The following is a 13,126-nucleotide window of genomic DNA, read 5'->3' on the forward strand; positions in this document are numbered from 1 at the left end:
TGGTCACTGTCGCTAAAACTGTTTGAAGGTTTTCTCAACGGTACTCAACTCCTTTTTGCTCGTTTGTTAACCACTCCTTGGGTCGCCCTAGGCAAGAAAGAAATGTTTGTGAAAGACATTAATTATACATACTAGTCAAGCAATTACTAGAGTTGATGAGGCCTTAATTACCTGTAGCTTACCTCCCATACTACCTTTCTGAATATTAGAATATGCATTTTTACATAACATGCCACAATTTTAGATTAGATGGCTATTTTAAATTCAAATATGGCCATTCGATCAAATTCTGCATCTTAAGTGGATTTCGCATGCTGTTTCATATCCAAAATGTTAAAAATATTTCCAGTGAGAAATATAAGTACGAAAACAGTCATTTCGGATTATATCAGTGTTGAGAACAATCATCACTTCCAATCATGAAGAGTAGGATGTAGAGAAGAGGCGTAAAAATGTACTGATATAAGAAACCAAGGTTTTAAAAGAAAAGAGCCTGGCTATGAAGTCCACAGGTCCGACTAAAATGAAAAGTTAATTTGCCTCTTAATTTTATTACGTTTCATTATGTACTCTATTATTATTCCTTATCCTTTAAAATTCAGTTTTCGCACCGTCCGTTTTATAGGGGCCCGGTTTCCAATCCCAGGCCGGACCAGGGGTTTTAGCCGGGGGACTGGGTGTTTGTGATCGTATTAATACAAAAACGCTATGTGAAATTTGCTGTGAAACAATACGATAATTGTAATTCGCGATTGTGTCCAAATTTCACTTTTGGGAATCCATTTCGCAACATATCGCTTTTATCCAAATATTATTAATTAGAACCCATTATTTCGTGAACATTGGAAAAAAATCAGTTCTTTATGTAGCAAGTGGTGATTTAGTTGTGAAATTTTAAGGATCGAATTAGAGAGGATGCAAAATGCGTGCATCCGATACGCCAAGAATGCCAGTCGTGATGGAGACATTCAGTCACAATGATTGAAACTTCATGAACGTCAGGAGGTCTCAATAGCTGTTACCACGCATAAAATACTGAACATAAAGACTCCTTTATACGTTTACAGAATATTTAAACCAATGCATTATTTCCACCACAGAGAGTTAAAAAAAACACCTCCTCTTCAAATCCTTATCCAGCGGAAAACAAAATTTAACAGATATTTTCTTCGAACGGCCCCGCGCATTTTTGACGCATTTAACGTCCACTGTGAACGATACCCTACTAAAACAGTCGTAAACATCTTTCTTCTTGGAAGAGTAGCCTGTATAAAGATAATTCTAGATAGATGTTGAGGAGAGCACGCAATTTTGTATGTATCTATTAGTAACCAAATGTTTTGAAAAAGAATATAGGCTATATTTTTTTATATTATTATCAATTCGTGTATCTCATTTTTTTGCGTCGCTTCGATACTGATAGGTTTTATGGCGACGATGGGATAGGAAAGGCCTAGGAGTGGGAAGGAAGCGGCCGTAGCCTTAATTAAGGTACAGCCCCAGCTTTCGCCCGGTGTGAAAATGGGAAACCACGGAAAACCATCGTTAGGGCTGCCGACAGTGGGGTTCAAATCCACTATCTCCCGGATGCAAGCTCACAGCTGCGCGCCCCTAACCGCACGGCCAACTCGATCGGTCAAAATTATTTCAGTAATGTTTCATCAGTACATGTACAAGTCTATTATAAACATGTTTGAATTAGTTAATATAATTTAATATGCTTAGACCTGTATTGTATCTAATGTATGGACTTCTCAGGCTCAGCTTGGAAAACAAAAGATCCACCTGGGCGACTGCCCTAAATGCATATCAGTAATGATTGATTGTAATGATTGATTAAGCAGCTTATAAATTATCAAAAAATTCATCGCGTGTGTGTGTGTGTGTGCGTCTTGTTAAATGTATATTTCAAATGTTTATATCTGTGGTCAAATGCTTTAGCCTGTGCGCTGTACAGTCGAAAAGGACAGGATTTCCTTATCTGGCATGGAAGATTTACGATCTGGTATGAGGTCAGTTAAGCAGAAGAATTAAAATATCACTTTCGACCATCCTAGACATCATTCTCCGAGGTTACTCTCCAGAAGAGAATGCGAAGATTGAATTGAGTTATCATTACTTGTAAATACACATTAGTACAAACATCACTGCCACATTGCACTTGCACTTACTATTGAACAAGATATCCCAAAATTAAAATAACAGGAAGTAAATTACTTCAAATTCTAGATAATTTTTTACGAACTCTGATCTGCTAACATACTGAGGAAGTTCCTACATACGAGATTTCATCTCCATTAGATGTCTTCTCAGTATGGGAATCAGTGATTTGTGGGAGACAATAGAGCAAAGTGAATCAAATCCTAGCCCATGTAAAAATATGGAGTTCCTTTGTACCTATGTGTAAAATATTAGTGTTTAATGAGTGACTCTATTCTATAGCCGAAACAGTCCAGAAACTGTACCGGTTTAATAGGTCTACGTGAATAATAATAATAATAATAATAATAATAATAATAATAATAATAATAATAATAATAATAAAGGTACTTTTCTTCTATCTTAATTGCTTTTCTCACACCCTGGTGGGGTCGCGGGTGTGAAATGTGTCGCATATGCGGACTCGTCCCTTTTTTACATCCCGATGTCCTTCCTGACGCCAAACCTATGTGGAGGGATGTATTCACTATTGCGTGTTTCCGTAATGGTGTTATATTGTCTGCATATGAGACAAACACAAACACCCAGTCCCTGAGTCAGAGGAATTAGTCAGTGGTGGCTAAAATCCCGGATCCGGCCGGGAATAGAACCTGGGAGACAATGGACCGAAGGTCGCGGTGCTGACCATTAATAACAATTATTATTATGATAATAATAGAGGTTTCTGATACTTCCTATACAAGGTAGTCGTGGGTGTGCTTGTCTCTTTTTTTAGTTTAGGTAACAAATAACCACAGCTTTATTATAATTTTATCGTTACTAATACATATGCTGTATAGCCATAGTTATGGCATAATACCGGTTGGCTGAAATATCCTGTAACAGCCATAGAGGTGCCAGTTAGTTCTCAATTGTATCGTTCAAAATGAAAGCATGTTGTATATTTAGAACGCTCTGCTGTACGATTGCCTCCTAAAAGAAGAAAATGACCTACCTTCTGCTGTTGTCCTATGACACAGTCCCGAAAGAACGAAGAGGAACACTACAGCTGCCGATGCTGGAGAACACTTTGATGATAACAACAAACTTGCCACACACACCATGGCTGAGAATTGTCAACGTTCATTTACATGAACGTCCTCAACAGTATGAATGAACTTATAACAAACACCACTGTCAACACTTTTATGCACTAGTCTTCCTCTTTTGCCATGAGTATTGTTGCACTTCTTCCCGTAAGACTTCAAACACTGAACCCACTGTACGAATGGCGCGCGAACCGGGTCTTCCTCCACGGCCTGACAGAGCTGGACTGGCGTGGTCGTTGCCGAAGAAACCTTCGCTCGTTCACGAGACTCGCCCAGGCGAAAGCATAGTCAGGTCACGTGGATCTGTGACGTACAAGGCGTATTTTGTTGTAACGGGATGTGATCTCGTTGTTCTTGTAGAGGTGACAGTAATGCTATTGTGTTACATGAAGGTACATACCTTACCGGTAGGAAGATACCGGCATACCATCCATATCATCACTTGGAGTTTCTCTTGTACGTACGGTCAACCCGTCTGTCTTTCCTGACCAGCTGCCCCAGCGCCCTATAGCCCCAGGGCGGGCGAAGTACTTCAAGCAGCTGCTGAAGTTGCTTCTGAGAAGGAAGTACCGGACTTTCCTTAGGTTCTGGTTCGGTCAACTTTTAAAATAGTAAGGAACGCAGCTTGCAAGGGCATATAAATAATTTCATATGGGGGAGGGGGAGGGAGAATACCAACATACATAACATTTCAGAACACCTGAGAATGAGGCGCAACCATAATACCGTGATATTATAATATTATCAAGAGCTATTATTCAGAACAATCATAATTCATGTCATTTAAAGTATAAATCTTCCTATAATTGTGTGGTAAGTCTATATAAATACACAGCTCCCTAGAACGTCAATTTTACAAATTTTGCATAACAAATAATGACGTAGGCTATTTCGTCAACTTCGTCATGAGGCACATGAACATATCGATGAATCGAGTAAAGCGAATCATTTTATCGTGATTCAGATGTACATCTCAGATATGTCCTCAACTGTCCCAGTGTGGAGAAACTGACATATTAGCTTATATCTTCAGAAGAACGTAGATATTAAGAAAATACAATTTGTCACATGTAGACATATAATTCACTGCAGCTTTAGGAGTATCTGCTTCACGGGACCACTTTTCTCGCCATAATGAATATTCACTTTAATTCACTCCTTCACAACACACGTCTTTTTCGTAGAACTCCACTTCATTCCTGGTAGTGTCAGGAAAGAAGACTCTCTAGTATTACCTGTATTTAGCACTTTCTGTCAGCCCTATAGTGTAGGAGTGACGTGCCTGCTTCTTATCTGAGACACTAAATTTGGCACCTGTTCGTCCAAGGACTTCAGGACTGGGAGGTAGTTACTCACCTTAAGATATCAATTCACAAGCTGTCTGATATGAGAGGCAGCAGGCACGATCATAAAATTAAAGCTAAAGATGAAGTTACGTTGACCACGTGGCACTCGTATAACTGCAAACCATGAAGCTGAGCAGCAGTCGTCCTGGAAGGAAAAAGCCCATAATGCGCTGTATAGGCTAGGGATTATTGTTTGATTTTTTTACAATAATACTGTTATTGTTTTTGTGTCACAGTAACTACTTTTACGGATTTCGGAGACGCCGAGGTTTGTTTCCCATATGTATTATTTTACGTGCCCGTAAATCTACCGACACGAGGGTGACGTATCTGAGCACCTCCAAATACCGCCAGACTGAGCAGGGATCGAAGCCGGACACTTGAGCGTAGACGCTCTACCGTTTAAGCTACCGAGTTCGGTTTTGCTTTGTTTGCTATTTAGTACTTTCTAACTATTCCTACTTCGAACCCATAAATTAAAGTGATTTCTGTCACAGTGTTTTAAATTTTAGTTGTTTAACTTTTTATTTATTTATTCATTTATTAAATGTCTGATTTTACATGGCGCGAATCAGGCTTGCTGTTCTGCCCTCATACATTCACCTGTATTTAAAATGAAACTTATTTTACTTATAATTACACCTAGGTACTTATCTTATGACATAAATTTCAACTTATTATATAATGTAGCTTCGCAAAATAACTATTCTATGTTCATTTACTGATTAATTGTTAATATACTCCTATTTGATCACTAGTCATTCTACTTAAGAACATCCATTTTATTCATTGCCTCTTAGAATTTGATATACTTGATTTGCTCCTAATTTCGTGGAATCCTAGATGCGTCTTGTGGACGCAACGAAAGAGCAGTGAACTAATGCTTCGATTTTAAACTCCTTAAAATAAGCCACTGGCAAGTACTGTAGCACCTATAGTTAAAAGCTCTGCATTGCGCCGATCATGTGTAATTTCCGAATTTATATGCCGAATTATAAATTAATAGAGAAATGTACACTCAAGTTTGAGCATTAAATAAATTTCACATTTTAGTCTTTGCTATAGTCTGTAATTGTCCTGGTTCTTTTCGTGCATAACATGCCGAATTATAAAAATCATCCTTTTCTTGTTTATTTTCATTATGATTATTTGCCTGTTAACCTACCAACAGTACTATTTCTTGTTTACAATAAATTAGTTAATTGAATAAAAACTGATCTTTGTCTCAGAGGGAACTTATAATCAAATTATATTTGACACTCTTCTAAACATAGCTCGATAGCTGCAGTCGCTTAAGTGCGGCTAGTATCCAGTATTCGGGAGATAGTAGGTTCGAACCCCACTGTCGGCAGCCCTGAAAATGGTTTTCCGTGGTTTCCCATTTTCACACCAGGCAAATGCTGGGGCTGTACCTTAATTAAGGCCACGGCCGTTTCCTTCCAACTCCTAGCCCTTCCCTGTCCCATCGTCGCCATAAGACCTATCTGTGTCGGTGCGACGTAAAGCAACTAGCAAAAAAAAAAAAAAAAAAAAACATTCTTCTAACCACATCAGAGTCTTCAAAATATGGACGTATTTTTCAGGAATATATTTTATGTATATTATCAGCCCTTATTAAGACTAACTTGCTTTCTAACGAAACGATATCATGTTCAATGAGCGATGTTTATATGTTGTACAACAATGGTCACAGATAGTGTTCTTGCCTTGGACACATACACTTTGTATCCTTGATTACAGAAGTTAGATGTTCGTATTAATTTTCTTCCGATTGTTGCATACATAAGTTAAAAGTACTTTTAGTGCCTGCATTACCTCAGTGCCTAGCTGAGTAGCTCAGACGGTAGAGCGCAGGCTTTTCGAGGTCAGATTGAGAGGTTTGATCTCAAAAGAACTTCCGAAGGAAAAATTTCCGGCACCTCGGCGTCTTCGAAAACCGTAGACGTAGTTAGTGGTATGTAAATCAAATGATACTCCTACTCCTCCTCCTGCTCCTACTACTACTACTACTACTAATAATAATAATAATAATAATATCAATCACACAAATGATGTCTTTTTACCATCGGCTCTATGTATCTTGAAGTGGCTCCATTTTCGACATCTAAGAATGAAAACCTCGTAAGTCAGATTCTTTCTTAAACTGAGATATTTGGCTGATATATTGAAAACCTCGTATATCAAGCTGCTCACTGACGAAAAATAGAAAAACTGAATTATACCGGTCTCCAGTGACCAGGTAGTTTTTAAAATTATTATTTGTTTTACGTCGCATCGACATACCAGGTCTTATGGCGACGATGGGATAGGAGAGGCCTAGGAGTGGGATGGAAACGGCAGTGGCTTTAATTAAGGTACAGCCCCAGCATTGGCCTGGTATGAAAATAGGAAACCACGGAAAATCATCTTCGGGGCTGCCGACAGTGGGGTTCGAACTATCTCCTGGATTCAAGCTCACAGCTGCGCGACCCTAACTCCACGGCCAACTCGCCCGGTATATTGGAGTAGGCAGAATTTAGTGTGAAATACTCGTTGGCTGTTGATAATGAATATTTCAGGTTAAGTTGTCTGGAATAATGCTCATTTGATAAAATAAAACAACTAATGATAGACCAAGTTGTCAAATTACCTGTTGCAGTCACCTAAAATTAATATTTTCAAATAAAAATTACATTCTTTCAAGTAATATGAGTTACACTATTATTCTCCGAAAATATACTGCAATATAAAGAAAACATGGTAACCCTTAACCGTGAAAAAGTCGCATGTCCAATAACAAGCGTATTTACTTTTAAAGTTGTCAGTACATGCAAATTTCTATGGTGTTATAAAACCTAATTATCAATACACCTATTGAGAGAGACTTTGAAATATAAATGGAAATTGTTTTCGCTCCTCCTGTAAAATTAGTTAAATCCAACATACGAGGTTTTTATTCTTAAGTGTCGTTATATATTGAGTGTTAGAGCTTTCTCTTAGAGATTTAAGTAGGTTCTAGCAAAGTGGTACTGAAATCAAGTTACCAATTATAGCTGTTTATATTAAGTCAAATACTGGAGCTTAACTTAGAAAGCTGGTATTGAGTGCTTGAAATAATGTATCACAGTGACATGAACAGAAGTTATCAATTAACATATTCACTCACAGTTACTGCAACGTTCGTATACATCCAGATTAAATATTATCACCGTACTAAACCATTCTTCCGGGAATATTATGTGAAAATTATTTTATGTGAGATCTAAATAATCTGGAAAGTTTAAGGGCAGAATTGTTTTCAAATCTCTCAACGTATTTACTTGCATAATATTACTTAGTACGTTTAAATAAATGACCAGTATAATCAAGAAATAGTCATTGATGGTTGATTTCAATTACTTCCACCTTCACTTTGACAAAATATTTAGTATGAGATCGAAGGAATATGTAAAGTTGTGAATTGTCTTAATATGACCAATAGGAAGGGCTTCTGTCTTGTGGCTCTGAATATTACTATTTTTTTAATTAGTGAGAATTTGTGCATAGAATACTTATTCACGATATTTTTTTATCAAAACGTAACGATTTAATTGATTTGGCAAACGTTTTAACTATATATACTGTCTCGCGTAGTCTCCGGAAAGCTCTGGTGCAGGACCTTCAAGCTGACGCCAATAGGTGACCTGCACGTCTGTGAGGATGAAATCTAATGCTGAAGCCGTCATAAACAACAATTCCCCGAGCCAGAAGAAACTAGTAAAGGTTAAAACCCACGGCTCGCTCGGAAATCGAACCCAGGAACTATTAAACCAAAGGCCAGCATGCTAAGCAGTTAGACGAGGAGCCGAACTAATTTTCGTTTTACATACCATAACTCCACATTAAATTTCATGTGTACGTTTCCCAAAAATAATTTACCCTACTCGAATGATGGTTCCAGGAATCAATTGCATTCAAAAAACTACCTAAGGATTGTATCAAGATTGTAAAGAGTGACTATCTGCAGGACATTACCAGTGGAACATATTAGCTGGGAAGTTTAGTTCTATATCCTTGTTTCTCTACTGTATTTTTCTTAGAGTGATTCAGTGGTCCCAAAGTGAAATTTAAAAAAAATGCCTAAACATTTCTATAGGATATTTTTTTATGTAGATTGTTGTTACTGAACGAATTGAACAGCAGGAGACCCAGGGCATGTACATGTCGTCTCAGTACGTTGAAGAAGAATGATGATTACAATTTAAAATCTGGGTGGTGGGAAAGCAGGTAAGTTTCTTCTAATGCTGAACGTAGTTCGAAAAATTATCTTTGTATTAAAACATAAAAAATAGTGGCAAAATACCGTCATCGCTCTAAGAATTCTTCTTTTCTAAATAATTTCCATTTTATGACCATTATTCACCGCAGTATGGTAAGGGGAAATTTCTATTTCAGTACGATGTGTTTAAACTAGGACTGTAGACGCTAGAGCCAAGAGAGAGTGCGGTGACAAGAGACGCTTATCTCCGTGAGGACGTGCCGTGACGTCTCCAGCAGCTTCCGTCAGGAATCTAGAACTCGCCATGCTTGGCATTACAATGTCCGATGGCATCATTCTTCTCAAGAGAAACTCTTGTAAGAATCGAGCCCTGGACATTTCCTAGGAATGGTCCTGAAGTACTTGATTTTAGATTCGTCCGATATATGCTCTACTTTGTCAGAGAGCCAAGTCTCTCTCACTTAACATACATTGAATGGTGAGTCACATTTATCTGCTGTTTCTTTAGAAGGCTAACAGTAAAATCAGACCTCGTTTCACAATGTAATGCATCGTACAAGGAAGTTTCTATACATTTCTATGTCTGTGAAGAAGACATATTAGCTACAGTGAAATGTATCACGAAGCTTCCTATAGTTAAACCGTCAAGCCTACTTGGATCATCCCCATCAATCTTAGGTAGTTAGTATATTAAATTGCTCTTCATTCTGATATGATAATCTACAGATATTCCTCAAGGCCTCAGACAAATAACACAATGATGAATATAGCGCGATGATGCAACCTCTCCCTGCAGCGGCCTCGTGCTTTGAGCGCTCGATTTCGCGCACCCAGTATGCTCTACACGTCGGAGAGCCGCGCCGTAGTGAGTGAACGCGTAGACCTATTTAAAAAATCGTGTTTTCGCTTTATTGACAAATACACAGCTTAACAAATATAAATGGTATTATAGCGAATCCAAGTACAATTTTTGAATCAGGGACTGTGAACATTGAAAATTTACAACAAAAGCATTGAAAAATCAGCTATTTGACCGTCTCAACATAAATTCCAGTCCCTCATATGGGATACCATTAGATCTCTCTGTTTGAACTCGAGATGATATCACCACAATGATCGCCCTACACATTTAAGTATAAAGTTATGCAGAGTCGAAAATGTAAGAATTTCCTAATCGACAGCCCTGAAGATGATTTCCCGTGGTTTCCCATTTCCACACCAGGTAAATACTGGGGTTGTGCCTTAATTAAGGCCATGTCTACTACCTTCCAAATCCTAGCCCTCTCCCATCATTGCGCCGCTGAAAGCTTTCGATACGTTAGTGCGGCTTTAAAATCTTAATTTGTTTTATATCCACTTACGAATGAAAATTCAGATCCATGATGCGTGTCTGTCGTAAATAGAAAATCTGGCACCCGACATAATGATACCATTGCGGTGCTTACCGAAGGAACTGAAGCATTTGCTCGGGAAACAATTAGCTATTCGTGTCGCTAAGTGGCCAGTCAAATGCGTAAGTTTTCAATAAATAATATCAATAACATAACATCCATTAAGACAAAATCCGTTAATCGGTATTTATTTATTTATTTATTTATTTATTTATTTATTTATTTATTTATTTATTTATTTATTTATTTATTTATTTATTTACAGTATCTATCTCCGTCTCAATTGTCCACTACAATGTCATTCGTCCGTTGCTGTAGTTATCATCGAACACATACAAATAAAATTGTATTTAATTCACTATTTCACATGGTTTCATTTCACCCAAGTCAGAATTTCGCCGGGTGACGTTTTCACGGAAACCTGGCTGGACAGTCCCTGGCCCATACCATGCCATTTATAGACATTATCTTATAGCATTGTTCACATTCTTCCAGGGGTTTAGGGTCCTTTGTTTTTCATTAACTAGGTCCATGTCCTTCCTATTTCTGGAAACGCATTGATGTAGTGACCTTCTAACATTCAGTTAAGATAGTGAACAGTATTATCTGATTATTCAGTGTACATTAATACTTACTAAGCACGATGTGTGAGTGGTGATTCCAACGCGCGGATCGACGGCGAACACTATTATGAAATTTGTAGTACTGTATGATTCAGGTAAAATCCATATATCTAATCGGAAGAGAAACTAGAGGAAACTTCTATAGGAGAAATTGTTGGTTCGATCAAGTAAGGAAGAAGGAATAGAAAAGAAACAAAATGTCGGATCTAGCCGACCGCTGCTAGAATGACATATGATAGGTTGGAAGAATAATGCCATGCTAAGCGATATCAGTACTCAGATACGTTGATCCTTTTTGTAAATATATGTCACAGTTTTTGTTCAACAGTTGCTCATCGTTTATTGTCACAGCGATTAGCGTACAATGTTACAGTTGTGGTTGCATTTCTGTGACATTCACCGTGAATTAAAATAATGTGTAAATAGTTTTTCTTCATTATTGAATACCAGGATAGCTACTAGACAATCTTCATAAGGATTGTTGATCTTAAAAAGACAGACATGACAGGCTGTCTAGATATAGTCGCTAGAGTTATGTATGTGAAATGTTTGTCATGCATTGCAGTAAGGCTGGCCCCGCGGTGTAAGGGTAGCGTGCCTGCCTCTTACTCGGAGGCCCCGGATTAGATTCCCGGTAGGGTCAGGGAATTATACCTGGATCTGAGGGCTGTTCAAGGTCCACTCAGCTGCATGATTACAACTGAGGTTCTATCTGACGGTGAGATGGCGGCTCCGCTCTAAAAAGCCAAGAATAACGGCCGAGAGGATTCGTCGTGCTGACGACATGTCACCTCGTAATCTGCAGGCCTTCGGGCTGAGCAGCGGTCACTTGGTAGGCTAAGGCCCTTCGGGCCTATTATGCCATGGGGTTTGGATTGGCACTGGAATTAGAAACAATAAATAAATTTGAATTTTCTCATCGTTTTCAGTGCCACATTCACTTACAGTAATGTCTTTACAGTAGTCATTCAGTTTATACAACAATGTGTTCACCAAATTCCATTCACACTCATCATCATCAAGAACATATACGGCATGCCCAGTTGTCTCATCGCTCAAACAAGTCATTTCAATTCGCTGAAGTGAATATGGGAGCCGATGACCTTCGATGTTAGGCTCCTTTAAACAACAAGCATCATCATCATCATCAGCGAAGTGAATTGGTAATGAATTTTAGAAACGAAAAATTCCTTTCTACACATTGGTCCAAGAACGCAAGACTTTCATCGAGTGATACCTTAAGTGTTCTGAATACATCGTAACGTATCATTCATGCCTTATTGTATATGCAGTTTCATAATTTTCATAGTCATATGTCACATTTGATAAGGGGTATCTCCTCTACGATACCTGCGACGTATTTCTCTGGTGAGCATCATGAGTAAAGTCACATTTACACCGGGATAAAACTGCCCAGCTACTCCACAGTGAATAGGTGGGAAGGACAACCCTTCCGCATACACGTCATAATTTATATTTAGTTGAATCGAATGTTGTTCTGGAGCGACATCTAAAGAGTTACCTATTATCACCTGTTGATTGACATTTATAACTTCTGAGCCGGGCATACTTTGAATAGTCACTTTATACAGCCTGATCATACCACCACCATTACTGTTCAACACTGAACCTTTATTTCAAAACGTTTATACAGTGATCTAGCAAGTACTATACGCGAACCTTTTCTTGAGCCCGATTTTTACGGGGTGAGGAGTAAGGAGGGAGGGAGGGAAATCTGAATTGAATCGATAATATGATCGATCGATATTAATTTTCTAAACCTTTATTATCTTACGTCAACAACTGTGTCACACATACATTATTTAGCATTATATAACATTTCTCGATGCGAATCTTGTTACTAGCATGAATTATATAGTTTGGCTTTGCTGTGTAAACAACAAGAGTACTAGTTCGTAAAGTATACGCCAGATATCGCACAGCGATGAATAAGCGATTCATAGTTTGTGTTTCAAAGGTTGCCAATATGGATGTCGAAGATTATTAATTCTAATTTCGTGTGGCTATTTCTAGCCGAGTGCAGCCCTTGTAAGGCAGACCCTTCGATGAGGGTGGGGAGCATCTGCCATTTGTAGGTAACTGCGTGTTATTGTGGTGGAGGATAGTGTTATGTGTGGTGTGTGAGTTTCAAGGATGTTGGGGACAGCACAAACACCCAGCCCCCGGGCCATTGGAATTAACCAAATCACAAACAGCACACACGTGTCAAAAGTCATTGCTGTAGAAAATGTTTTCAAAGTATTTTAATGCATTTTACTAC

At 38.3% G+C, this 13,126-nt stretch overlaps 1 protein-coding gene across 1 annotated transcript in view; it reads right to left on the bottom strand.

Annotated features, from left to right (window-relative positions):
- fw (furrowed) overlaps window positions 1–3,448 on the bottom strand; it is a 524,942-nt gene extending 521,494 nt beyond the window's left edge. Inside the window, exon 1 of the mRNA XM_067146533.2 lies at window positions 3,155–3,448. Within this exon, the coding sequence (XP_067002634.2) occupies window positions 3,155–3,263 (109 nt within the window). The 5' untranslated portion in view covers window positions 3,264–3,448. The remainder of the gene's footprint in view (window positions 1–3,154) is intronic.
- Between the last annotated feature and the right edge of the window lie 9,678 nt (window positions 3,449–13,126).

The sequence above is a fragment of the Anabrus simplex genome, chromosome 4 (assembly GCF_040414725.1).
Source record: "Anabrus simplex isolate iqAnaSimp1 chromosome 4, ASM4041472v1, whole genome shotgun sequence".
NCBI lineage: Eukaryota > Metazoa > Arthropoda > Insecta > Orthoptera > Tettigoniidae > Anabrus > Anabrus simplex.